Source organism: Onychostoma macrolepis, chromosome 02 (genome assembly GCF_012432095.1).
Source record: "Onychostoma macrolepis isolate SWU-2019 chromosome 02, ASM1243209v1, whole genome shotgun sequence".
Classification (NCBI taxonomy): Eukaryota; Metazoa; Chordata; class Actinopteri; order Cypriniformes; family Cyprinidae; genus Onychostoma; species Onychostoma macrolepis.
The window spans coordinates 30,967,889-30,994,444 of record NC_081156.1 but is presented as its reverse complement, the minus strand read 5'-3'; the positions used below and the strand labels follow the sequence as shown (position 1 = coordinate 30,994,444).

General features: G+C 36.2%; 2 protein-coding genes across 3 annotated transcripts in view; both read right to left on the bottom strand.

Moving 5' to 3' along the window:
- The window catches only part of sema6ba (sema domain, transmembrane domain (TM), and cytoplasmic domain, (semaphorin) 6Ba), a 133,251-nt gene extending 123,213 nt beyond the window's left edge, over window positions 1-10,038 (bottom strand). Inside the window, exon 1 of the mRNA XM_058762362.1 lies at window positions 9,336-10,038. The gene's annotated coding sequence lies outside the window, so the exon portion shown is untranslated. The remainder of the gene's footprint in view (window positions 1-9,335) is intronic.
- A 1,069-nt stretch (window positions 10,039-11,107) lies between these two features.
- abhd17aa (abhydrolase domain containing 17A, depalmitoylase a) lies at window positions 11,108-25,342 on the bottom strand. 2 transcript variants are annotated; one of them, XM_058760885.1, is made up of 7 exons: window positions 25,159-25,342; window positions 23,656-24,162; window positions 21,462-21,656; window positions 21,176-21,355; window positions 18,903-19,118; window positions 18,651-18,777; window positions 11,108-11,220 (listed from the first exon to the last, which is right to left on the bottom strand). In XM_058760885.1, the coding sequence occupies exons 2-6, from the start codon at window positions 24,135-24,137 to the stop codon at window positions 18,651-18,653; spliced, it is 1,200 nt and encodes a 399-aa protein (XP_058616868.1). In that variant the 5' UTR covers window positions 24,138-24,162; window positions 25,159-25,342; the 3' UTR covers window positions 11,108-11,220. The 2 variants fall into 2 exon arrangements, with proteins under 2 accessions (XP_058616868.1, XP_058616858.1); XM_058760875.1 differs by lacking the exon at window positions 11,108-11,220 and having other exon boundaries at window positions 14,751-18,777.
- Between the last annotated feature and the right edge of the window lie 1,214 nt (window positions 25,343-26,556).

The following is a 26,556-nucleotide window of genomic DNA, read 5'->3' as shown; positions in this document are numbered from 1 at the left end:
TAACGTGTTATTAACGCGTACATTTTGACAGCCCTAATAACATAATTTATATCATAAATAAATATAAATATTTTATATATAAACAGAACATATTTTTGTGGAATATACATATGCATATGTGTTTATTTATAGATACATAATAAATATACACAGTAGTACACACAAATATTTTATGCAAACAAAAATCTTTATTTAGGATGCGATTAATTGTGACTAATCGTTTGACAGCACTAATTGTGATATGTGTTTGGACCCCTTTGAAAATGAGCATTTTTATATTTTGTTTTTAGACCTAAAATTCCTAAATTCTTTAAATAAGTATTTGTCTATTTATTTCCCTTTAGGATGCCTTGTTTGTGTCCCATTCCATCTATCTACAGTTAGCACCACCGTAAACAAACTCCCTGCCAAGCATTTCAATAAAATGCATGAATGCAAATTTCAATATGTATAATATAGACTATGAAATCATTCCATTTCACTTTTTAGCAGTGAAATGCATTCAGAAATGCCACACACACGGTATGAGCAGTCATATATAAACAGCCAAGACACATCCTCATAGGTGAAACCCCAAAAAACAATTTGAAACCTGCGGTTTTGGACACACCAATGTCAATGGAGCCATGCTGTGAAGTTGGGTGAGGGAGTAATATTCCGTTTCGCATCAGTGCTAGCACTCGGTTACTTTTAACAGCATTTTATTTGTTTACCCAACGCCCGCCAGCCGCACGGCATGAATTTATATTCCAATAAGAGGGAGGTGAGAGTTACACAGGCTGTTACGGTCTCCTTGTTCACCACAAAACATTATGAGACTGCTGCTAAACCCTCACAACAATGTTCCTAAATGATAGTACATACTGCTAAGATGTACTAAATGCAGATTATTGTGGGTTCTGGAACTAAACAATGAAAAACACAGACCTGCAGGGTGACATTACATTGAAGGTTATCTAGAGTACAAATAAATAATTTGCCACAGTTTTGGGAGGCTAATTCTGGAACATTGTGTGTTTAACCGCTGATGAAATTTAGGAGCTAATTGGTGGCTAACTGTTTTTAAATGAGCCCCTTATGACCAGTTGTGTCTATTTGATTTCACAGACCTGCACGCACTCTTTTATGTAGTGGGGCTTTGGGGAATGCATATCGCTCACAACATGATACGTTTCAAGAGCTTCCTCTCATCTCCTGTGTTAATAGCCTGCCATATATCCCACACATCTAGAAAAAAAAACTGAATTCAAGACATATTAAGATGTTGTATTTTCAGAGAATGGTTTTCTTACACCATTGGTAAATAGCTTTTCTTGTTGCATATGCACTAGCCTCACTAAATGTAGTCAAATCTATGCTTAAAACATTCTATCAGTGTGCTTGGTTTAAGATTTACACTACTGGGTTTTTTTTAAGAAAAAGGAGATGTGAAATTTATCAAAAGAGACATTAAATATAATGTTTCAAATGATTTCTATTTAAAATAAATGCTGTTCTTTTGAACTTTAAATTCATCAACAAATCCTGAAAAAACATTAAGCACTGTTTGAAAAAAAGCACTGTTTAAAAAACATTGAGCACACTGATAATAAGAAATGTATCTTGAGCAGCAAATCGAGCCAATCAGCATATTAGAATGATTTCTGAAGCATCGTGTGACACTGAAGACTGGAGTAAGCAGATTTCAAATTTGCATCTCAGGAATAAATTACATTTTAAAATATATTAAAATAGAAAACTGTTATTTTAAATTGCAATAATATTTCACAATATTACTGTTTTTTTTTTTTTACTGTATATTTGATCAAATAAATGCAGCCTTGGTGAGCAGAAGAGACTTCTCTTAAAAATCTTACCAGCCAAGTTTTGAACATTAGTTTATTATAAAATGAATTATCTTTTTCCTATATTTCTTTCATTATCTTACACAATTTTGCTTTTCAATTAAATGTATATATATATATATATATATATTTCAAAGCATTAGTTCACCCATAAATAACAATTGTGTCATCATTTACTCCCCTTCATATAGTTCCAAAAAAGAACATAATTCCTTTATGAACATACATTAAATATGTAGTGTTCAAAAAGCTTTGGAAACCACTGACTTGCAATGTATAGAAAAAAACACTTTACATTTGCATTTTTCAAAGTATCTTCATCTGTGTAAATGATGACAGAACATAAGGATCTTACTATTACCACAAAACAAGACAAAATGACAACATCGGTCCCCAAACCACCTAATGACTCAAACTGTACCAGCTAGAAACCATATAAAACCAACTACAAACTTACTTATCCAGTAACATTCACAGGTTGTCTTATTATCCATTTGTCATGCACAAGCCTAATTTGTTCAAAAATGAACTGACATCTTTCATTTCCTGTCAGGAAACCCCTAACAGCCAGTTCTGTGGATACCTGCACTCTGTTGTTATGATATCATGGTTTTACTCAGTGACTGGCTTGAATTATCCGTGTCTATGGAGCTTGTTAGCTCACATTCAGTTCGTTGTTAGCACCACAGATGACTCAAGGTGACCCATGTGAACTTTCAAACGGCATGTAGAGATAATTGAAGCCCTCTCAACTGTGTTGGCGAGTAGGATACTGTTTTAAGAACATCAGTTGGATGTGAAGCGCCTCACTGGACACAAGCATACATGTACTGTGAATTTTGAAGAAGAATACAATGCTGTGGAACAGGAGACATTTTACTTGCCTAAATTCTTGTCAGGGAAAATATCGCTGCCTTGCGGTTAACCAATTGCACTATCTCAAGGAAGAAGAGAGAACAATGAAGTCTTTGAGGATCAATAAACTGTCAAATGAATTTTCTCTAAATGTGTTTGATGCACTCCCATAATTCTGTATCTCTCCGTGTGACACCAGTCTGTCAATACTTAATGATTTAATATCAGTCCATTCTTGGCCTCTGACACCGAAACATATTGGATTCGAAAGCAAGAGTTTCTAAAATATAACTAGCGTAGAACAGAAAACAGTTTTACTTTATTTCAACTTAAAAATACTGAGGTGTTCAAGGGAGAAAGCAATGAATTGCAATAAGAAAGAAAAGCATGCTTTTAATATTGCTCCAACTACTTCTGCTAGACAGCAATGAGATTAAATGGAGAGCAAATGGAGACTTCAAACTGCAATACTGAAGTTTTCAAAAGGGGGAATCTATTCACATTTGACATCTCTTTTAATATCTTGTTTGCTTCTCCTGGAAAGCATCTATCTACAATGTGCATTTCTGCAGAATGTCAAAAACACACCTATGCATGCAACTTACTGCAGTTTCCAGGTGAAATGAACACTAGTGGCAGTAAAACACCAACAACTCCCATTTCCGTTCACAGAAAATATGATTACAGGAAAGGCTATTGACATATTTTCTCCTTGCAAAATATTTTATCACCTCAAAACTTTTATTGCACATTTGTAAATGAAAATTAAAAAATTAGTTTTGAAAGTTGAAAACAAAACAAAGATTACTGTACTATGCTTTATAATAAATTACTATTTCAAACTTTCTACTTCAAAGTTTCACATTTAATTCAATGTGTTACTCTTTGTAATTATTTGTGAAATTTGTGAGTGAAAATTGTAGTAAATCCTACACCATTTTTTTTTCTGTGCAATACATTTTGATGTTTGCGTCACAAACTCCATATGGCTTTCCGACATAGTAAACTTGCTAGGTAGCTCACCTGGTACGTATTGCATTTGTGAGTCATCCAGAGTCACGAGTCACGAAAAAGAGTTGAAAAACTTCTAGAAGATAACAAAACTGACATGGCTGCTTCAACAAATGCGAGATTAATACATAAGTTAAACATAGTAAAAACCATTTAAAAAAGCCTTATCTATTTATTTTAAAAGCTGTGCAGTCCAATAAAATATGCTTAACAGTCAATTAGTTTGTTTAGAAAAATGCATTATTTTTTTATTCATTAATTTTTTTAGTTAATTATAAAATTTACTAGCAACTTCTGAGTGAACATTGTCTCTACACCAAATTTTTTTCAGTGTAATTTTGCAGAAATGTAGCCAGAAATTTTTTTTTTTTTTTTTGGTGGTATCATATGGGCTAAACTTTCAAAAGAGATTATTAAACAATTAAAACCCATACAATTTTCCTTAAAATTATTCTAAAATGAAATGATCTGAGCTATACTACCTCAATTAATATTACAGTATACATCTAATTTGTGTCTTTTTCTATTGGGTTTCCTTTCAAAAGCTACTTGAAACCTAAACGACACATAACTGAGAACTCAATTAACTCTCCTGAGCGATGAAAGAGCAATGCCTGAGCAATAAAAATACATCCTCTGGCTGAGTTACACACACAAACACAGATGCACACACATCCCAATAACACCTCAAGCTCTAAATCCTCCCTTATTGTTGAAAGACGAGAGCAATCCTTCGGTCCACGGACCACGAAAGGGGACAAGGCCGGTCGTCATACGCAACAAGTTGCGGACAACGGCGAGACGTCACCCTTGGTCACTCGAGCTTGTGGTGCATGAGGAGGAGGAGGGCCTCCTCGATGCTGCCGCACCCCAGTGATGGGTGCTCGGCCCCCGGGAGAGACGGGAAGGGGGGACGATGTGTATTAACCGAACAGACACCTGCTATTTTTGTGCAGCACCTGCCTGGCTGGCCTGCTGCGCTGCAGTCTGTGTGCACTGCAGAGATAACAGGGGGGCTATTCACAGCTAGTCAGTCGGAGAGAGTCAAGCCCTGTCTCACTTTCTGTGTGTGTGAGTGTGTGTGTCTTACTCTCTCACACACATCGAGACCTGCTCTGTTTACCCTCCCTTTCTGTCCAACAAACACATAGATACTGACACAACTCTTACACAAATGCACTATCAATCCTTCTCAAGCAATTCTGGCTCAATCCGTGTATCTGTATGTCTTTCTTTTGCACACACACGTATATAAACACACACACACACACACACACACACATTCAGCCTGTCTGCTGCAGACTGCAGCCAGCTGATCTTGGAAAAGGAAGCATTTTGTCTGAAAATCTTGTTATCGTTTCCAGTTTTGTGAATAACAGTCACTCTAACAAAGCATCTCACAATCGGCAAGCAACAAACATGTAATTGGATTCAAAATTATATATAGACCACATCCAACTTCTCTCTGGGGTTCATCGTTCACTCTATTTATCTCTACGGACTCTTTTCACCGACCTTGATGGTGCATTTACACAGTTACTTGACATTTTTAATGTTTTTATTTAAAAAGAAATTAATGTACATTTATGGCACTATAGTATCTTGGCATTAAATTACAAAAAAATGAGTTAACATCGCTTTCTCTCTTTCTCTCTTCTGACCAATGTAATCTCTTGACATTTTTTCCTCTTCTGAAAAGTCATAGAAATATGACTTCTGATATATGACTCGTGGATGTTTTCTGCTGCTATTGGGGCAAATGGGAACGCAAAAATTATTTTTGTAGTAGATTCCACTCAGCACTATAGAATTACATTAGTGGTACATGTTAGAGGGAACTAACACTAGCATTGCTCATCCATTGGGTTAGTGATTTAATAAAACAGCCCGATCTCACAGCAATTCATACATATTTTTTGCTAAATCGTACATATTTTTACGTATCTTAATCGTACGTATGAATTTGTACGAATGACCTACACCTAACCCCGCCCCTAAACCTACTCGTCACTGGGGTCTAGACAAATCGTACAAAATGGTACGAGTGAGGTGTGACCACAACGTGAGATAGCGCTGAATAAAACCAACAACTCTGAGTATTAAACTCTGTCATGCCTTATGATATAAATGATACCAATTACTGATGCACGATTAATCGCATTTTAATTGTGATCATGATTTCTGCCTCTCTCAATTATTTAGGCATAATTCTCTGCAAAATTTGCGATATACACAAACATAAATCTCGACTACATTGTTTGCGATTGTAGTTGTTGAATAAATGTATGGTAGCATAAAGGCAGCAAAAGTGCAAAGACTTTTTTAGTGTTTTGTTAGAAATGCATTAACATAATTTTGAATTACTGCAATTAATATTAGGAACTTCACTGTTTTAGCTTTTGAGATAAAGGTTATACCAGTTTTCTTAATGGAGAGAGTGCATTAAAGTACATAATAAATATAATAATCGGGAAACTAGACAAGGTAAAATAAACCCTGCATATGAGTTGACGTTTTCTTAATTTGTGTTTACGTGAAAGTGCAATAAATCTAATGAAATGTAAAAGAAATTACTCAAATGAAAATGATCATGATTAATAATCATTTTGAGCAAAATAATTGTGATTATTAGTGTAACCATTATCATAGAGCCCTTCATTTTGCTATAAGTGGTGTGCTATTACTTTTCTATGTGATCAGAGTTACGATTTTATGAGATATGAGTACACTGTACATAAGTATATAGTGTATAAGTGCATAGTGTATAGTCCTTCATCGGGGATGCAACTTTTATAACTGTATATCAACACCTTGGCAAGCACCCAGAACACTTTAGCATCATGGCGGTGAGTTTTGCACAGACAAGCAACAAAACGCATGAATCTAGTTGTTATTTACTGTGCACCGTATTCAAACACAAACATTTTAGCTCATCTGTACAACATGCAGCTAGTGTACTTTCCACTGTTATCTGTAGATGTTATCATCTATCTAAACATTCTGTTCTCCCCTGAACGTCTCCAGACTGTCCTTACATTTGATTTATTTTTCAAAGTCATGGAACCTATGGGTAAAAATAAATAAATAATATAAATAAATCATGCAGTGCCTAAGAGGGCAAAGACAACACGTCAGCAAAAAGAAAAACAACAGGCAGTTACAGGCCAGCTAGTTTTTATAACATCTTGGTGTAGGACAACTCTGTCTTTCTCAGGAAGATACTGCCTCATGGAGAGACATGTCGGTTTTCTTTTAGGTCCTGTTTGTCGTTTTGGCCAGCATCAGCATATTGTACATAGCTGGTTTAGTCCATTTTGTAGTACTAAAACATAACTAATAATAACAATATTTTTTAAATGCCTCGGATTGTTCATGATATATATAAAATAGTTGGCACACAACTGAAACACTATTGTACCGTATATTAAATAATGATTTATTGTAATGTTTTAATGCAACTGAACTGAACGGAAAAATTAATAACTTTTTTACAGTTCTTATTAACAGTCATTTTTAATTTAGAACTATTATACTATTGCTCATTGTTTATTCAGAATACACTGACAATATACATGTGTTCATTTATAACTTGAAATGTTAAATATGTATTAGTAAATTTAAAAAAAATAACATTAATAAATGCAGGAAAAGTATTGTTTATTGTTAATTCATGATTTCTAATCAACCTGCCTAAGGACTACGGATGCAAATTAGCCGGTTTGACTAAATCTTTGTCACATTTTACATATTGGCATGTATAATTAATGTGTGTTGTCTTTGATATAATAAAATTAAAATTAAAAAAATAAAGCATTAACTAATGTAAGCAGACTGACCCTTTTTGTTAGCCCAAAAACACACTGCAAAAAGTGTTAACATGACACCATTTGACATCATTTAAAAAAAACCAAGACAGCTTCTGAAAGCTACTTCTATGAGGGTAGTCGTACATTTCCAGTGTATACCATGCTGTTACCTTCTGACAGCCTCACTGTACCATGGTACCACCATAAAAGCATTTTAAAGTTTGTTCCTAATTAAATTTGCCTTATAAATGGCTGGTTTTCCTTGGAAGCAAGAAAAGCAGTTCCTCTTAACTAAGCTTATAAATTATGCAAAATTACTAGAGCAACAAACCCAACAATCATCACATGTAGAAAGCAAAGGACAAAAGTCAAATTCAGGTGGTGATTGCATTTCAGTCATGCATGTATATCCCAAAGCACATGGGGAAACGATCCCCTATCCTCCAAGACAATATATGAAACCTTTGTCTTCAGAAACACTGTTGACATGCAAAGCGTGCTTTACATAAGCCTGGCACTGGAGAGGTTTGTTTATTACCAGCAAGAGCCGCAGAATTATGAAGCATCAGCGGGCCTGGAGTGTGCATGCATTCACAACAATCGAACGATGGACCAATGAAAGCCACACCGCATCAGATCGCTCACCTCGCACGTGAGAGAATTACAAACTAAACAGTTTTTGCAAGATATGGATCTTGCGTGCATGACCTATGAGACATGCTACTGAGAGCCAACAAGCCCTGAATGAGATGAAAAAGAGCCTTATCAACCAGCTACACCTGGTTAAATTTCCTAAAGGGATGCGAACAGAATTCCATCATAATTTAAAAGCAATTCTAATTGGAATTTTCTAACAAAATGAAAAACTAGATCTTTCAGACCACCAATAGAATCAAAAACAATCCATGTGATTTCCTTTAAATGTCCAGCAGTGAAACAATTAATTCAGTACAAGACACATAAAGCTCTGACAAAGATTACACAATATCCAATAAGACTATAAGAACCAAGAATAAAAAAAACCTGGAAATCCTGTTGGATCCTGTTAGGATTGGTTTCAAATTCCAATTCCAAATATATATATATACGGTTTATTTCTCCTTGCCTAGGGTGATTTACCATCTTAAGGACTTATGGTGGTCTTTCAGAAACCCGTGCTTCCTAACAGGACTTTTACATCACCAATTGAACCAATGCCTTCATCAAAAGGAATGTAAGGAAAATCTTTCACAAACTCTGCTTCCATGTGATTTCCTTTAACTGCCCAATAAACTGACATTATTCCATTACAATAAGTAGAGCGCTTATATACAACAGACACGTTTGATCCCAAAAACCCTGGAGGAATTTCAGTTCATCCAGTTGGATTTGATTCTTAAGGATTCTTACTGGATCCCATTAAGGTTGGTTCCAAACGTTAATGCTATTTCCAATATTCCTCCAGGATTTTATGACTAGGGTGGATATGTATTGACTTGATGAACCTTCTACAAGATCAAATGTGCATCATGGTCAGAAATGAACAAGGGTTTAGGGCAAAAAATGCCCTAAATAGCTCCATATATTTATAGTCTGGGGGGGGGGGCAAAAATATGTAATTTATCCTCTGCTTTTATATTTTTCGACCGTTCCTAATATTTTAGGCCAATAATTACGGTTTAAGCGCCTCCGCAGAGCTAACATGAAGTGTTTGTGATGAAATCAGCAATTCAAATCCTGACAAAATGCCACTGGAATTAATTTACCTAATAATGATAAAAAGTTCATTTCTGACTCTAATGTTCATTAAATCTATCGCTAATATGACTGAGCGGCTCACCTGGTAAGTTTGATGTCAGTGCGATAAATCCTCAAGGTGATGCGTTCCTTCTTGGCGCAGGATGCGGGACAAAGCTGATAATTTCACCTGCCTCTCCTCCAAAGCGATCACGCGCACCGGGCTGACATATCGGCCCGACACGGGCGTCTTTGAACGGGTCCGGTGCGCACCGGGCGTTTATAGCGCAGTGGTTCCGTGTTCTTCCACCCGCTCACGCAGACACAATGTCCCTTTCGCGACGGGATCTGTCGGGATCCGGTGTGCGGACGCCGCTGCTGTAATTCGGTGAGGTTATAACGGGTAGGTGTGGTTGGGTGAACGGACGGAGACAGACAACCGTGGCACGAGTCCAAAAGAGCAGTCCTGCGTTAAGACGCACAGCGCAGCGTGTGTGTCCGCCCGCTGAAAGCCTTTCAAATGCAGAGGATTCACGTGCATATGAAGATATCAATGTCTGAGGATCCTTAAATGGTTTCGGGGATGGTTAATTACGCCGTACATCCTCCTGCAGTCTGGAGCAGAGCGGAGCGTCTCTCCAGCGGTTCCTTTGGCGATGCTCATGAATCAGTCTGTGCGTTCTGCTGTAGTATAAACTGATATTTACATCCACCGGTGAGACGCCGAGCGCTGCGTAAACACGAGCTTCATCCGCGGGCTTCAGACTGAGGCACCAAACCATCCAAGAGGGGGGATGGATCTCTCCCTCTTTCTTTCTTTCTTTCTTTCTCTCTTTCTCGCTCTCTCTCTTTCCCTCACACACAAGCGCGCGCGCACACACACACACATTCATTCAGTTAGGCAACGTATACACACTCGGATAATTAGATCTAATTAATATCTCAATTGTTTCTCCTATAGATTAAATGGAGAGAAAACAGAAAGAATTGATTTTCCCCTGAGAAAAAAAAAACCTATTAATTTCACACGTCCTCTGAGGTTCAGTGGAGATCTCAACAATGTCTCAAACTGTATTCAGTATTACATATCTCATTATGAACTGACGTTTTTCTCATCAAACTGATTTAGGACCAAATGATCTGTACTCATATTAATTCCATTTGAAAATATTTGGTTTGTATCTTATGCGGTTTCAGGAGAAACATCTGAGACAAAGTCAGTGCTTGAATTAAATGTATTTTAGGCCTACATCTTCATTAAGTCTTCTGAGATGTGAAAGATCAACCTCTAAGCAATATGATTTTTAATAGCTACTCGAGAGCACCCTCCTTAGACTTCTACTGCTATAAAATAAAGCTAATTATGATTACACTCTTAAAAATTAATATTAATTACATTAAAAAACATGTTTTTATCGTCTGTAATAATCTACTTTAGTTTTCATCCATATACAGAAATCTGAAGAACCTAATATTACATCAAGAACTTCAGCAAAATAAATAAATGAACCTTAAGAATCCTACAGAGAAGGTTTACCCAAAAATTCAATTTTTATTCACCCTCGTGTCGTTTCAAACCTGTACGACTGACTTTCTTCTGTGGAACATAAAAGAAGATATTTTGAGAAATGTCTTTTGTTTTGATTTTCTCCATACAATGTAAGTCAGTGGGCTCTAATGTTGTTTAGCTCACAGTGTTTTTCTTCTTTTTGTGTTCCACAGAAGAAAAATATGCAGTTTTACACACTTTAGATGTAGAATCCTTTCTGCATAAGCAAATATGTTTTAAAAAATTAAGTGTTATTGTCTGTGAAGATGCATGTGACTAATGCACAGGGAACAAATATACTCCAGGATATGTGTCAGGGTAACTTTTATTATTTCATTTCAGTTTATTTAAAGCAAGAATCCTCACCACCACATGGACAACAAAGGCACTTCTCAGATAATGCTTTGGACCATCTGTGTTTGGTTTCTGACTGCCGCACCTGCTGAAGCAACAAAAGACAGAAACAGACCAAACCAGTTAATGAACATAAAATAATCTGTCATTGTGATCTCACTTTAAACACAGGTTATGATTCAGACCAGCTCACCAATGACCTGTCTACCTTCCAATGAGTAATTTAACCTGGATTCCAGGATTCCCTAACTGCAATTCTTTCTATATTGATGATTTTAGGTTGAACCTGCAGTGCATAAATAATCCAGGCAGTCTAATTATATATTTCATATGTAAAAACAGAGAAAATATATGCATGTGTCATTTCAACACTTCAGGTGACTCAGCAGCATAGACGGCACTGCTTTTCTCTTTCTGTCACACACGCAGAACAGATTTTCCAGATGGATTCTCGGCTGATTCACTGAGATGTGTGGGATTTTTGCTTCAGAGTCTGATATATTCTCCAGTACGATGTGACTCATTAAAGTTTAAAATGCACTCGAAAGACTACAAACGCACTGAACCACAGGATCAAAAGCACATGCATGCATTTCTCAAGGGTTGTTCACATCAAATAGCAATGCTTAAATCAGACAAATTAGCAAATTAGTAACACTCTGTGCTTGTACTCTTTAAATAAATAATAAAAAAGTGTTTCAATTGTAGAAAAAGACTGAAAAAACAAGCCCTTTTCAAGTGCGCAATGCAAATATTTTTTTTAGGCCTGAAAACAAGACTCTCAAGCCCAGTTTCCCCGATATCCCCCAAAGAAACTGCGATCAAAGAGTAAAAAGAGAGGGGGAACACTTTTTAGTAATATTCCTGTCAGGCAGGTTTTCATCACCCTTGCTTCTGTTGCTGAGGAGATGAGCATCAGGAAACCATTACGCTGATATTTTTAGGCAAGCATTGAAACAGATGCCGCTTTGATATGGAACGGGGAAAAAGTATCCGATTCTGACATCTACAAATTGGACACAGGTCAGTGGCAAATCACTCCAGAAAGTGTTTTAGCACAGACCCTGCAAAACTGAAAACCTATGTGCAAATCACTACAAAAGCCAGCAGGCCACACCACAACATTGTAGCAAATTATGTCAATAAAATGGGTCACTGAAAATGAAAAGTCTGTCCACTGCTCACGAATCACATTTGAAAATTTAGAAATGTAGCATTATGTCATTTGCTCAGCAATGGATCCTCTGCAGTGAATGGGTGCCGTCAGAATGAGAGTCCAAACAGCTGATAAAAACATCACAATAATCCATGAGTAATCCATATACCACTCCAATTAATCAATCGTCAATTAACGTCTTGTGAAAAGAAGAGATGCGTGTTTGTAAGAAACAAATCCATTGTTAAATTCATTCAACTTCTAACTGTCACTTCTGGTTAAAATATGAGTCCATAATCAAAAATAATACTTCCTCCAGTGAAAAAATCCATTGTCTGTTGCCCTCTAATATCGAAATCCACCAACGTATTTGTTCTGACCTGTTTTGGCTTGTAAACAGTGCTTGATCTGTGCACATTTCTCTCCTGATTCAAGATGGGATAACTTTGTTTTTGTTTTTTTACTGGAGGAAGCAATATTATGGATAGAGGACTCGTATAGACGGATGCAATGGTTCAAATTTTTAAAAAGTCTTAAAGATGGATTTGTTTCTTACAAACACGCAACTTTTTGCTTTGCAAGACATTAACTGATGGACTGGACGGAGTTATGTGGATTACTGTATTATTATTGTGATGTTTTTATCAGCTGTTTGGACTCTCATTCTGACGGCACCCATTCACTGCAGAGGATCCATTAGTGAGCAAGTGATGAAATGCTACGTTTCTCCAAATCCGTTACAATGAAGAAAGAAACTCATCTACATCTTAGGTGAGTAAATTTCCATTTTTGAGTAAACTATTTATTTAACTCACTGATGGCACACTTAGCATAAGAAATGAGAATTAAGAGCTGCAGCAGAGGGAAAGATTTAAATGGATTATTAATAAAAATGGACTGTTACAGGATTCATTTGAAATCCTTTAAACCTGAAGTGCAAAAATGCACAAAATAAATAAATAATGGCTTTTCAAACAAATTCAGCTTTCTTCCACACATTTGTAAGTTGCTTTGGATAAAAGCGTCTGCTAAATAACGCTGAATCAATGTAAACTCACATCTGTTTGAGCCATCGTTGCTGTGTCGAGCTGGTAGGGATGAACAAACAAACAAAGCAATCAGACACAAAACCACGTTTTACACTTTCTGAGGATCAACGTCCTTACCGTTGACTCTGAACATCAAGCTGGGATAGTTGAAGGAAACAGAAAAACTCCATGCTGGAGCTTTGAGCAGATTTTATTTGAAGGGAGCCATTTAATATAATTGCTTTTTATCTTTAACAGCTTCAAACCATTTTAATAGATAATGCTACAGAGCGGGTAAAAATAGACACATATATTACGGTATCCCTGGAGATGGCACTGAAAACCACAAACTGGTTTATTGACTGTGGGTGTGATGAGATGTGAAGATTGTTCAGAGGCGGGCAGTGACAGCAGTGCTGCATCGTGCTGAAGACAGAGAGACTCTGCCATCTAGTGTCTGATGTCGATGCCTAGACAGCCTTTGCATAGGCCAGGGAATATTATTCCGAGATGCAAATGCCAGCAGCAAGCTTTTGGCGTTGTACAAATCCTCTGTTTATGACAACGTTTTTTCTTATGACATTAAATTGTTTCTGGAAATCAGAGCAGTAGGCCTATTTACCTGGCACAAAACATCTGTTAGAGTAATAGCATTAAATATGAACAGATTTATTTACGCCAAACAAAATAAAGTTTAAAAATATGTATAAATAAGTAAATCTAACTAAAATTAAATTAAAACTAGACTTTTTTTTTTTTTCCATGGAAACTTGTTTCTGCCACAGGATGCTAAACTATAAAAACTTTGAGTTTATATCTCGCAGTTCAGAGAGAAAGAAAAAAGTCTAAATACCAAAGAAAAAAAGAATTCTGAGATAAATGGTCGCAATTACCTTTTTAATTTTCTTTTTCCAAGGCCGAAACGTTATACACATTTTTTTATTGCATTATTTCTCAATTATACAAAAATAAGACCTCAGTGTTAAAAGAGCAGTATTTTACCAAGCATTCGTTTACAAAACTGCGGTAAATGCCAATTCATTATTTATTTATTAATTCACAAAAATTAATTGTCCTTTTTAGGCCAGCATATTGGATTATTGCATTTAAAATTTATTGCATTACAGTTTTGTGCTCAAAATAATGTGGCATAAAAGCAGTTAAAGGACAACCTTCAGTCAATCAACCCATATTCGACCATTCTGAGACAATCAGAACCATTTAACCAAAGTGTTGTCTATGGACAAAAGGCTAAAGTCTGATTCAGTATTGTAAAATATGCTACTTTAATGAACATCTCATTTGCATTCATTAAAATATCAGACTCTTGCTCTAGATATCAGTCATTTAAAAAAAAAAAATTAATTAAAAAAAAAAAATCATATAATTCAACTACACATCACCATAAAAAGAAAGTCAAAAATACCACTGTTACTTTACAGCTTTCCTTTATTACTCAACCACAGTACATCACATCTTCCAGCTAAAAAAAGAAAACATTACCCAACACACACAAAGCATCTTACATCATAGGGGGACACACCATCACCTCTTTATACAGACGTGTATCTGGTAATATACAGTCATTTTCTTGCAAATCTCGATATAGATACGTGACTTAATGTGACTAGAAATACAGCAAATTAGCTTTATATCGCTATACAAAATTGTGAGTCGGCATAAAGTATTTTAGAGTTCTCGGATAAGGTTGTGCTGTGTCACTGAAAGTGCAAACCCTTCAAAATGATCATCATGTGGACTTTTGTGCGAGTCTGATAAATCTATCCAGTTCTCACAGTCAAAGGTTTGACATTATTGCTCGCTTGTTCAGAGATGTGAATACTAACCCTTTTCATTAGAGCTCTAAAAATCGACATCCTAACATCCTTTTATATATTAGGCTAACGAACTATTTAATCTTGGAAAGTCATATAATATACACTGAAATTCACACGCTATAATTAGTCCGTTTTCTTTTCATATCTTATCTATTACATGCATACTAAAAGTGGCACACAAACTTTAACACAAAGTTTGCTATGCTCATTATGACACAGATGTCAACATGGAAAAAGATTTTTCCTGCAGTCTGTGGTTCCTAAGATCAACGTAAAGCAGGTTTTGTTTTACTGGCAGCATTTGAGGACAAATATGCAGTGTGTTGTCAGCCAAACGAATGAAAATGTTCCTGAGTACACACTGCTCTTTACAAGAGTTGGGGTCTTAAAAACCGTCTTAAGAACTACAGACGTCGGAATACAAAACGACTGACCTTCAGGGAGGTATAGCAAACTAGATGTTAAAGAGGTTGCAATGTCCTTTTAAAGAAATAGTTCACCTAAAAATTAAAACTTGCATCATTTATTCTCCCCTCGTGGTGTTACAAACACGTCTGATGTCTTGCGTTGAAAAATTTCTGAGCTGCTTTTTGATAAAAAGAAAGCATATAGTAACCGGATGCTTTCAAGACCCTAAAAGGACAACAAAAAACAGACACAATTAAAGTATCATAACCATAAGCTGTACAATTGATTTGCATGATAAACACTAAATCTAAAGAGACAGTCCACCCAAAAAAAATGACAATTCTGTCATCATTTACTCATCCTGATGTCGTTCCTTCCTTATATGGAACATAAAAGAAGAGATTTTGAAGAACGTTGGTAACCAAACAGTTTCAGTTCCCATTGACCAAAACCGAGTGCTTACCAACATTTTTCAAAATCTCTTCTATTGTGTTCTGCGGAAGAAAGAAAGTCATACAAGTTTAAACAAGTAAATAATGACAGATTTTCATTTTTGAGCGGTTATTCGCCAATTCATCATCATCTCGAGCATCATCATATGGTTTATAACATTCAAAAATGACCCGTTTATGGTCCATGGACGAAATGAAGTCTGGTTTTAATTTTTGGGCGAACTATCACTATACTATCACTATAAAACAATCCACATGTCCGAGCTACAAATACACACCTATCCCTTTAAAAATGGCTCTTAAACAGTGAAAGGTTTGTTCATATTATAGCAAAGACTTGTCAACCTTATAAAAATAGATCTGGAAGTTCATGTTAAATATCCATTGACCACATAAGAGCATTTCTAATACAGCAAGGTTTGTTTGCGAGAGAAGTGGCCGCTATAAATAGCTCAATATACAAACTGCGATTGGAAATAGCAAAAATGACGGTAATGTGATTTGATGACCTGGCATGCGGTAATATTAAAAAACCTGTCACGGTTCTTCCTCTCGCAGACATAAACACAGACAAGAGGTCAGCAGTGGATGGAGGTCACGACCCCATTCTGAGACGGCTCAGAAACTGTCAATCACACGTCAGTCTGGGGTCGAATTGGGCGTCAGAGTTCATTTACGCATCATTACATCAACGTGCACGAGCTAAGAGAACTGAATGCGGGAGGAACGTGTGATGTTTCTGGTGTAGCGTGAGGTTTCCTGTCATTCGGGTCAGGTGCTCACAGTGGGCAAAATCACAGCTATTAACCTCCGCCACAATTCAGCGTGTGGGGAAAAAGTGGGAAAAAAAGGGTCAGAAATCTAAATATTTACAAATTCAGCCCCCATTTTAGAGGCTGGAAATGCCAACTACTTCAGTGTGATACATATTTCACAACTCAATACACCGATGCATCACAATATCATATCAACTGGACCGGGGAAGAGTTTTAATCTCTCCCGCACATTTTACTTCACTTTTGACTTATAGAAGCAGCTCTGGTTTTAGAGTTTTTGCTTATGTAGACAATCTGTTTCTTCTTAAACATGTAAATGAAATAAATGAACACAAGAATAAAAAAAAAAAAATAGTGTTATAAGGATCAACACAATATGGCGAGGAAAAACATCTTAATAGACTACTGTTCAAAAGTTTGGGGTAAGTAAGTCTCTTTTGCTCTGTAAGGCTGCATTTATTTGATCAAAATCAAAGTAAAAACTATAATAATATAAAATATTATTACGATTTAAAATAGTGTCAACTAGAAAACAGTTCTAGAACATTTATCCCTGTGAGGCAAAGCTCATTACTCCAGTCTTCAGTCTCACATGAGCCATCAGAAATCAGTCTAATATGCTGATTTGATAACAATAAGAAATGGTTTTAAGCAACTATGATGGAAACAGTTGCTTTTAATATCTTTGGGGAAACTGATCAATTTTTCAGGATTCTTTGATAGCTAGAAAACTCAAAAGAAATATTTTGTAACATTGTGAATGTCTTTACTGTCTCTGATTCATTTAATGCATTCTTGCTAAATAAAACCCATCGCTTTCATTGAAAAAAACAAAAAAACAAATCCACTGATCCCAAACTTTTGAATGGCAGTGTATTTCCATATATCCATATTGTATCGGCACAGCTCCATCCACATCCTTAAAAACAGTGTTTGGGTCCCAAACTCCTTTTTTTAAATGACAGGGAAGCAAAGGGAAAAATGCAGAATCTGGAGAAACAAAACCGGTATGGACCTACACTACTAGTCAAAAGTTTGGAAACGTCTATTAATATTTTTATTATGACTTTTATTAGAATAATATTAAAGTCATGAAAACTATAACATAAAATTAAATAATAACTTAGAGTATGTACTGAGCAAAAAATTAATAAATTAATTAAAATGTCTTACAACTGAGCTTCTTCTTTGTCTAGATTCCAGCTCTGGACATTCGTCAACTTCATAAGCATCCTGGGATGGTTTTAAACTGTATTGAAGACGTTTGCATGTATACTGGACAGTTGCTGGTTGCTTCACTGGTCTGACATGTCCATTAAAAAAAAAACAAGATTCATTAAGATTTTAGTTTTGTAAAGAAATTCGTAAGTAGGCACAATGTATATTTGTCTACAAAACTAATATTAAGCATTAAAGCAGAAGGCTTTAGATCAAAATGATTTTAAGATCATGAAAATCAAACTCAGTGTCTCCAAACTTTTGACCAGTAGTGCATCTCCAGATGCCTGATGAAGATCAGTTCATCAGAAAAAAAGGTTTCAATGACACCACATTCATACACACACACAACAGATGGTCTAAAAAATATTGAACACACACACAAACACACACACACACAAACACACACACAAACACACACACAAACACACACACAAACACACACACACACACACACTCTGTCCAGCAGAGAGTTCTTGTCTGAAAAGGTGATGATGCTGTATTTTAAAACAGACTGGTCTTATGCTCTTATAAGAACTAACAAAAGAGAAAGTACATAAACACCCACAAGAGCTTCATAAAGAGATATTAGATATTAGTCCTATTCAAATGACATTTCATTTCATTTGTCCTGGTCACCTAAATCACAAGCCGAATCAACTGCGAGTGCCTCAGACAAACTGAGGTCCTGAGACCGATGCTCACACACTCGGATCTTTTGGGTGTGAAGTCGAGGGGTCTTCTCAGTAGAAAACTCAGCTCCAGGCTGAGAGAGAAACATAAGAGTAGAAGTTTACAGAAGAACAAACCCTCCAGAACTAGATTCTGTTTGTTTGCTTTCCATATACGTAGACGATTTGTTGACATGAGCGTAATGAAGGGTGCGTTTACTGTGCAGCCACTTCCTGGCTGATGAATCTGCGCAGGCGTTCCAGGTACTGACTGTAGAGCTCGATGTCGTTGTGCCCGGCTCCTTCCACCCACAACGGCTCCACAGCCTTCGGGCAGCGCTCAAACAGGGCCAGACCATGAGAGAAATCAATCACTTCATCCTCCGTCCCGTGGATGATCAGCACTGGAGATGTGATTTTAGACACCTTCTCAATGCTGAGAGAGGATAAGACACAACATAGAGTTATCAGAGAAAGAGACCACAAAATTCTGCCACTATTCAAAATCTGCATGACTTCTATACTTTTGTGAACCGTAAAAAGGACATTTGGAAGAACTCACTGGTCTTTTTTTCCAGGGCAATTGTACTCACAGAGAATTGGTGCTTTTAGCCTTCAACAAGGTCACAAAATAACCATAAAAATAGTTTCATATATCAGTCTAAGCACTATATTCTGAAATCATACAGTAGCTTTGGGTTAGAAACAGATCTGCAGATTTGAAAATTTACACTTTTAATCTATTGTAGTATCAAACAAAATTTGAAAATTTGCCTGCAAGTCTTTTATTCGATCAAAAATTAAGCAAATACATTAATATCGTGAAATAGTATTACAATTTTAAATTATCATAACATAATATATTAATAATATATTTTTTTATTATCTTGTCTATTTGAATACATTTAAAATTTAAAGTGACCTTTCCTGTGATGCAAAGCTATCATTATTCCAGTCTTCAATAAAGAAAACAGACAAATTTTGTCAAGATTCTTAGAAAGTTCATATTAGAAATATAAATATTTTATATATTTTATCATATAAATGTCAGTTTTAATCAATTTAATGCATAGTTTCTGAATGCAAGTATTCATTTCTAAAAGTCTTACTGACCATTTAAATGGTAGTTTATTCCATAGAACACAAGTCATGCATAAACAGAACAAAATGTGTGTGAATAAATGACAGAATCAGCTTTTTGTATGGTGAACTAGCCCTTTAGTAAATAAACAGGTTATAAAATATTTTTATTTATCAGACCAGAGTAAGAATAGTGGAATAGTACCATAACATTCTGCAGTCAAAAAGCTAGTTTCTCCACTGATTGCCATTCAACAGTATTCTGACTAAATATCTTGAAAAGCAGTGCTAAAAAATTCCAAATATTTCATTACATTAAGTTATTTAGCAGGCGCTTTTATCCAAAGCGACTTACAAATGAGGACAATGGAAGCAATCAAAATCAACAAAAGAGCAATGATATGCAAGTGCTATAACAAGTCTCAGTTAGCTTAACGCAGTACACGTAGCAAGGGTTTTGTTTTTTAGAAAAAGAATAGAGCAAGCTAGTGTTAGAGGCCTTTTTTGCTTTTGTTAATTGTATAATAAATAAAAAGAAAACAAATAGATAAAATACAAAAAGATTAGAAAAGCTAGTGTTAGTTTTATTTTTTTAAGAATAGAATTAGAAAAGAAAGTGCTAGAGTTAGAGGTTCAAATAAAGATGGAAGAGATGTGTTTTTAGAGTTGGGCAGGTCGTTCCACCAGGAGGGAACATTTCATTTAAAAGTCTGTGAAAGTGATTTTGTGCCTCTTTGGGATGGTACAATAAAGCGACGTTCATTTGCAGAACGCAAGCTTCTAGAGGGTACATAAGCCTGAAGTAATGAATTTAGGTAAAGGGGTGCAGAGCCAGTGGTGGTTTTGTAGGCAAACATTAATGCTTTGAATTTTATGCGAGCAACTATTGGCAGCCAGTGCAAATTGATAAACAGAGGTGCGATGCGCATTCTTTTCGGCTCATTAAAAATTAATCCTGCTGCCGCGTTCTGGATTCATTGTAAAGGTTTGATAGAACTGGCTGGAAGACCTGCCACGAGAGCATTGCAATAGTCCAGCCTGGACAGAACAAGAGCTTGAACAAGGAGTTGTGAAGCATGTTCCCGAAAGAAAAGGCCTGATCTTCTTGATGTTAAATAAAGAAAATCTGTACTATACTATAGTAGATTTTTTACCACTGCTAAGTTTCAGAGGGAAAGGGAATTAAATTTTTCCTCTTGATGGAAACGTACAGTTCTTAATTCTGAATGAATGAGCCATGTTTGAATACCTAAACAAATAATTGATATAAGCACACCTATGACTGCACCTCAGTTGAGTTCCATACTAACGCATGACCTTGAGCAGCCAATTGTTTTAATATATCCTAATATTCTAAACAACAGATTTAACATCTTTGTCATGAAAAGAAAAATGTTTTCAGTGTTAACTGACTTTGGGAAGGCATCAAAACAGTACGTCTTCTTGGTGTCAGGGAACGCCACCCTCATCCCTGAGGTGAGGGGTGAGTGAAGTACCACGGCAGCACACTCATAACGGGACGCCAGGTCCACGGTGGGCACGGTACCAATGCTCTGCCCATAAAGGATTATATTCTCAGGGCTGATGCCATACCTGAGACAACACAGAAGTGATTTCACAAATAAACACAAAGCACACCTGAAGTTCAATATTGCACCAGTACAGCTGCATGCTCTCTAGTCTCCAGATTCGGACATACCTTGAGCGCAAAGCGTGCCACGCAGCGTCTATGTCTGCATACAGATTCTTCTCTGAGGGTTTCCCTGTACTGACCCCATAACCAGAATAATCATAAGAGAAGATGTTGCAGTTGATACGAGTGCCCAGACCAATGTAGAAGCTGCTCATCTGACCGAGATCCACAGCGTTACCGTGAGAAAAGAGCACAGTGTACCTGTAGTGCACAAAAACAGAGACAGATCTAGAGGACTGGCTTTGAAATGGATTGTGAGATGGTTTGCATATCGAAACAAAGCAAAATAACATTTCTTGATTAAGAGGAAGAAATACAACAATGCAATCCTGACATCTATACATAGACTTAACACTACAGTTATGTCCATAAATTAATCAGTACTTAAACCAGTATTCTGTACTTTTGCGTGTGCACATTTTTCTGCTGGTTTTCTTCTAAAATTGTATTATAAAGTGCAGCAGTCGGGTTCCAGAAGTAAAAATTCCAAAGAGGGGGCAAGGCCATGTTCTGCGGCTGTGTCGAAGAGGAAGAGTTATAGTGGAGAGTTGTAGTCATGCCGCCGAAATGGTGTTATTTTCACCCAGCTGTCAGGTCTTCTGTGTTCGGGCTTCCTACGGACGCTGTAGTTCGTCAACAATGGTTAAAAATTTGTTTGATTATGTTCCTGACAATTACAATCCTAATTTAGCTCTCTGTGCTGCGCATTTTATGGAAGACAGCTTCAGAATCAAGAGAGTTCAGAGTTCAATGCCGGATTCACACAGAAACTATTACTAAAACATGGAGCAGTTCCAACTTTAAAACCAGAGGCAGCAGTTGTTGGGCCACAACCTGTAAGTAAGATTTCATAATTTTAAATGTATTTGCATGTATAATTTCAGACGTAATGTTTTAGTTTTATCAAGGCCGTAAACAAATGCCAACGCTGGCTTTAGTAGCCAGTTAGTTAAATGCTATTTCGTGTGTCTATGACAAACGCGTACAAATATTTTGGACCCGAATTTGTAATTATGTACTAATTTTGTAAATGTATTTTCCATGTATACTTTATGACGTAATTTTTCGATTTGATCAAGAAACACAAGCCAACGCTGTTTGGTTATAGTAGCCAGTTAGTTCGATGCTATTTTGTGTGTATAAGACAAACGTGTACAAACTTTAAAAAATGATATGTAATCACAACAGCAAACTTCCATTCAGAAGGGTTTTGTAAGAGCCTTGCTTGCGGAAGTTCTGCTCGACTCTCTTCATTACCGCTTTCTGGGTCTGATTCTGGCTCAAACTGATACGGCAATATTGACACCATTATTTACATTTGACCGCAGCACATGAGACTGTCGCCCGTGAAGGTAATGGGCGTGAAGTTTCCGGACAATGTGCAGTACGCAGTTTAGCCAATCACAACACACCGGCCCAACTAACCAATCTGAGCCCATTGCCTGTTTCTGAGGGAGTGGTTTCAGAGAATCAGGAAGTCAACCGGTCATTCAAATGACAGAGGAGAAAGCGGCTTACAATAAATGTGAAATATATGAAAAATAAGGCGTTTTTTAACAAACGAAACACGAAGACATGTTATATTGCACCCCATAAACGCAATCAAGCAAAGAAAAAAAGCAGTAAACCACCCCTTTAATTTTCTCCATAGGGGAATTGATTTTGAACAATAACTTATAAACCTTTAAACACAGACCTACTGTAAACTATGAGGTTATAAATAATGGCATATGTTTTTATTGAAGCTATCAGCCAGCATTTTATCAACTTATTTTATCGTATATCAACTTATGTAATAATCACATTCCTGGTGAAAAACTAGCTATAAAAGGTATTTATAATGTGAGTTGTAATGCAATGCATTGTAATATTTGAAGCTTTGTTTGTCATGTGTTATAATATAACTGTAGTTACAATTATTCATGAGATCATACAATGCATTACAAGGCATAACTCATGCATTAAAACTGCTATTATAATGCACTATATAAAAGCTTTAAGTAAAGTGTTACCAAATAGTTTTGAAAATGACTTCAATGACAGTGCTTCTCTGTGTTATCATTATAGTTCTTCATCTTTATCATTATCATTATAGTTATCGTTCCTGGTGTGAATGGGCCTTTAAAAGGCTTGGGTGAGAAGACTACCACTAAAAAGAATGCTTTTTTTACATTAACATCTTAAACTGATCGTTCTTCACCTTGCAGATGGGGCACAGCGGATGTACATGCATCCCACTCTGTTGCCACGGCTGGAGTGAGTGAGGAAGACCTCGGTTCCGTCCAGCTCCCTCTGGGAGTACTGGAACTCCGCTCGCTCAGAGAGGTGCAGCTTCCATCGACCTTCTCCACTCCTGTCACCAAAACCACCACCTCCACCTCCACCTCCACCACCACCTCCTCCTCCTCCTCCTCCTCCTCCTCCTCCAGCACCTTCAGCACTTCCAGCACCTCCAGCACCTCCAGCACCTCCAGCACCTCCAGCACCTCCAGCACCTCCAGCCAAACGGGAGCGCAAACCTGGGGCTCCAAGGTTAGAGGTCACAGGTGAGGTGGACTCCAGGTCTGGCAGAAGAGCGTAGGTGGGCTCCGGGGGCAGGAAGGCCAGCTTCGCTGCAATCCGGCTCGGACAGGGCGGGCAACAGAACAGGCCGCACAACTCGCTGATGGATAAGCCGTTCATTTTCTTCTACGGGAAATTAGAGATCCTGTGAAAGATTGCACAGGTTTAATTATCATATTTCAACAACATTCACATAAGCCAATGCCAACAAAGCAATCCAGTCAAGTGAGAATGTCATTTAATGTTAAGGAGCGTTGACATTTAGATTAAAGGGAAATTTTGATTTGGTCATTGCAAGACAGTGCGATTAACCTTTAGAGACATTTTAACGGGGCACAGAAATTAAAGCTGCATTCAGATCTGTCACTACAGCAAAGCTGATGTCAAGAGAGCAGCCCATATAATCACAAAACTAAATCACAGATCAGATCTCACCATTTAACTTAATCACATATTAATTCAGAAAACAATTATCTATGCACACAGCAGCTGACTGAATATTTAAAAAAATGGGAAAGTGCTTTTTCTGTAAAGGCTTGCCTAAAGTCATAATAATAACTACATTTTCTTGTGTGTAAAAAAAAATTATAAAATAATTACTTTAACCTAGAAAAACAAGTTTTGCCAAGCAACACAAATATTTTAACTTTTTATTTAATGTAATTATGCAAATAAATATGCATTAAAATATAGATAAATAAATATCCACTAGTGATCTCAGACTGACCTTTGGACCTCAATGCATGAAGGCAAAAATTAATTTACAAAGAAATAAAAAATACAATAAATAAAATAAGAAATACGATTAAAATATATTTAAATGATAAATAGATAGATGCATAGATAGATATGCATTAGTAGCACTGTATGGTACAATTTACAATAAAATAAATATTAAATAACATAAAATACAAAATATACATACACCATTTGCACACGAAAACGCATCCACTACACAAGTGTATTTTAATTGCACATCACATGCATCCAAATTATTTATAAAAGTGCATTATTTTACTCTTGACGTGTTCATAAATAATGGATTTCTAAAGAATAATCCAGCTAGTGTGTATTAATATCTAGTCAGTTAGCACTAGCTGCATTTTCTGGCTAAGTTAAATAAATCAAAGACATCACTTACCAAAAAAGGTACAGCAATACAAAATGGGCTTTGGCTACCTACAGATACAGTAAACGCTAACAGTTTGATCCGTATTGATTGGAAGCAGGCAGTAGGATGACAAACATCTTGCTGATTGTGGCAGGAATCAGCCCGGCATTAGCACCCAACACTGATGTTTTCATCTGTCGGGCAAAAAAACGAAGGCAGCGCCGGATGTGCCGCATTTCACAATAAAAGCCCCTTAACCGGAAAAGTTTACTTTGGAAAATAGAGTTCACCTCAAAGATAAACTTACTTAAAATGTTTAATTTATTTACTAATACGTATAAATATAACAAATAATAAAACTATTACTCTTAAATATGTATTAAACGACATTTGCTTTTTTGGCTTTACATCGTCAAATGTTTTTAGGTAATGTAGCTACTGTATCTTGTAATCGCAAATAAAATAGTTTATTCAAAGTTTATTTTTTATTTTTGGGGGATCATTCATGGGGGAAAACTCATCGTCATTCTGTGATGTGTGAGAAGAAAAAGAACAAACAATTGTTCACTAAATATTTTGTTTATGACTTTGGCTAACAAAAAAAAAAAAAAAAAAAGAGTTAAAATGGGGCCTCTCTTATAGGCCTTCCTTATCTCAAATTACTTCCTTATCTAGTATAGGTCTGTACTGATACTGTATTATAAATAACTTCATGACCAGATATGAAATAGAATCAAAGTGGCTTTACTCACTTGCAGTAAAGTGAATTATTCTCTAAATTTTATTTACAAGATAGAACTGAACTGAACATTCAACGCAACAGCAGATGTGACAGAAATAAATATAAGATCACTCACCTATATACAAGTCTGTTATTTATATTGTTGTAGAGATTTATGTATGTAGATGCATTATATAACCAGGTTTAAATTTGGATTTGTCAGTTTAATTTAGATATGTAAAAATAATGTATATTCAACAATGTGGAAAAATTGGGCTTTTCCCAAGATACTACTGTGCACTCATATTCATGAGTAGCAAATGTTATAACATGACAAATGTGCATTTAGATACATTTCTGTAATGTGACCTATAGGAATGGTTTATTGGGCTATTAATTACTGACAATTCCCACAAATGTTGCTGGTTGAGCCTTAATAAGGTTGATTCAGGACCCACAGAGTCCTTGAAATTACATTTGATCAGCATTGTGCCCTTGAGTAAAACACTACCAGCAACAAGTGTGTGTTGTTGCTTTGGGTTAAAAAAAAATTATATAAATAAATGCAAAGTAATATTGCCTCCTGGTTAGTATAAAATAGGCTACATGTGGGAAAAAATACATATATATATATATATATATATATATATATATATATATATATATATATACATATATAAAAGAGCCCCAAAATATAAGATAAGGGG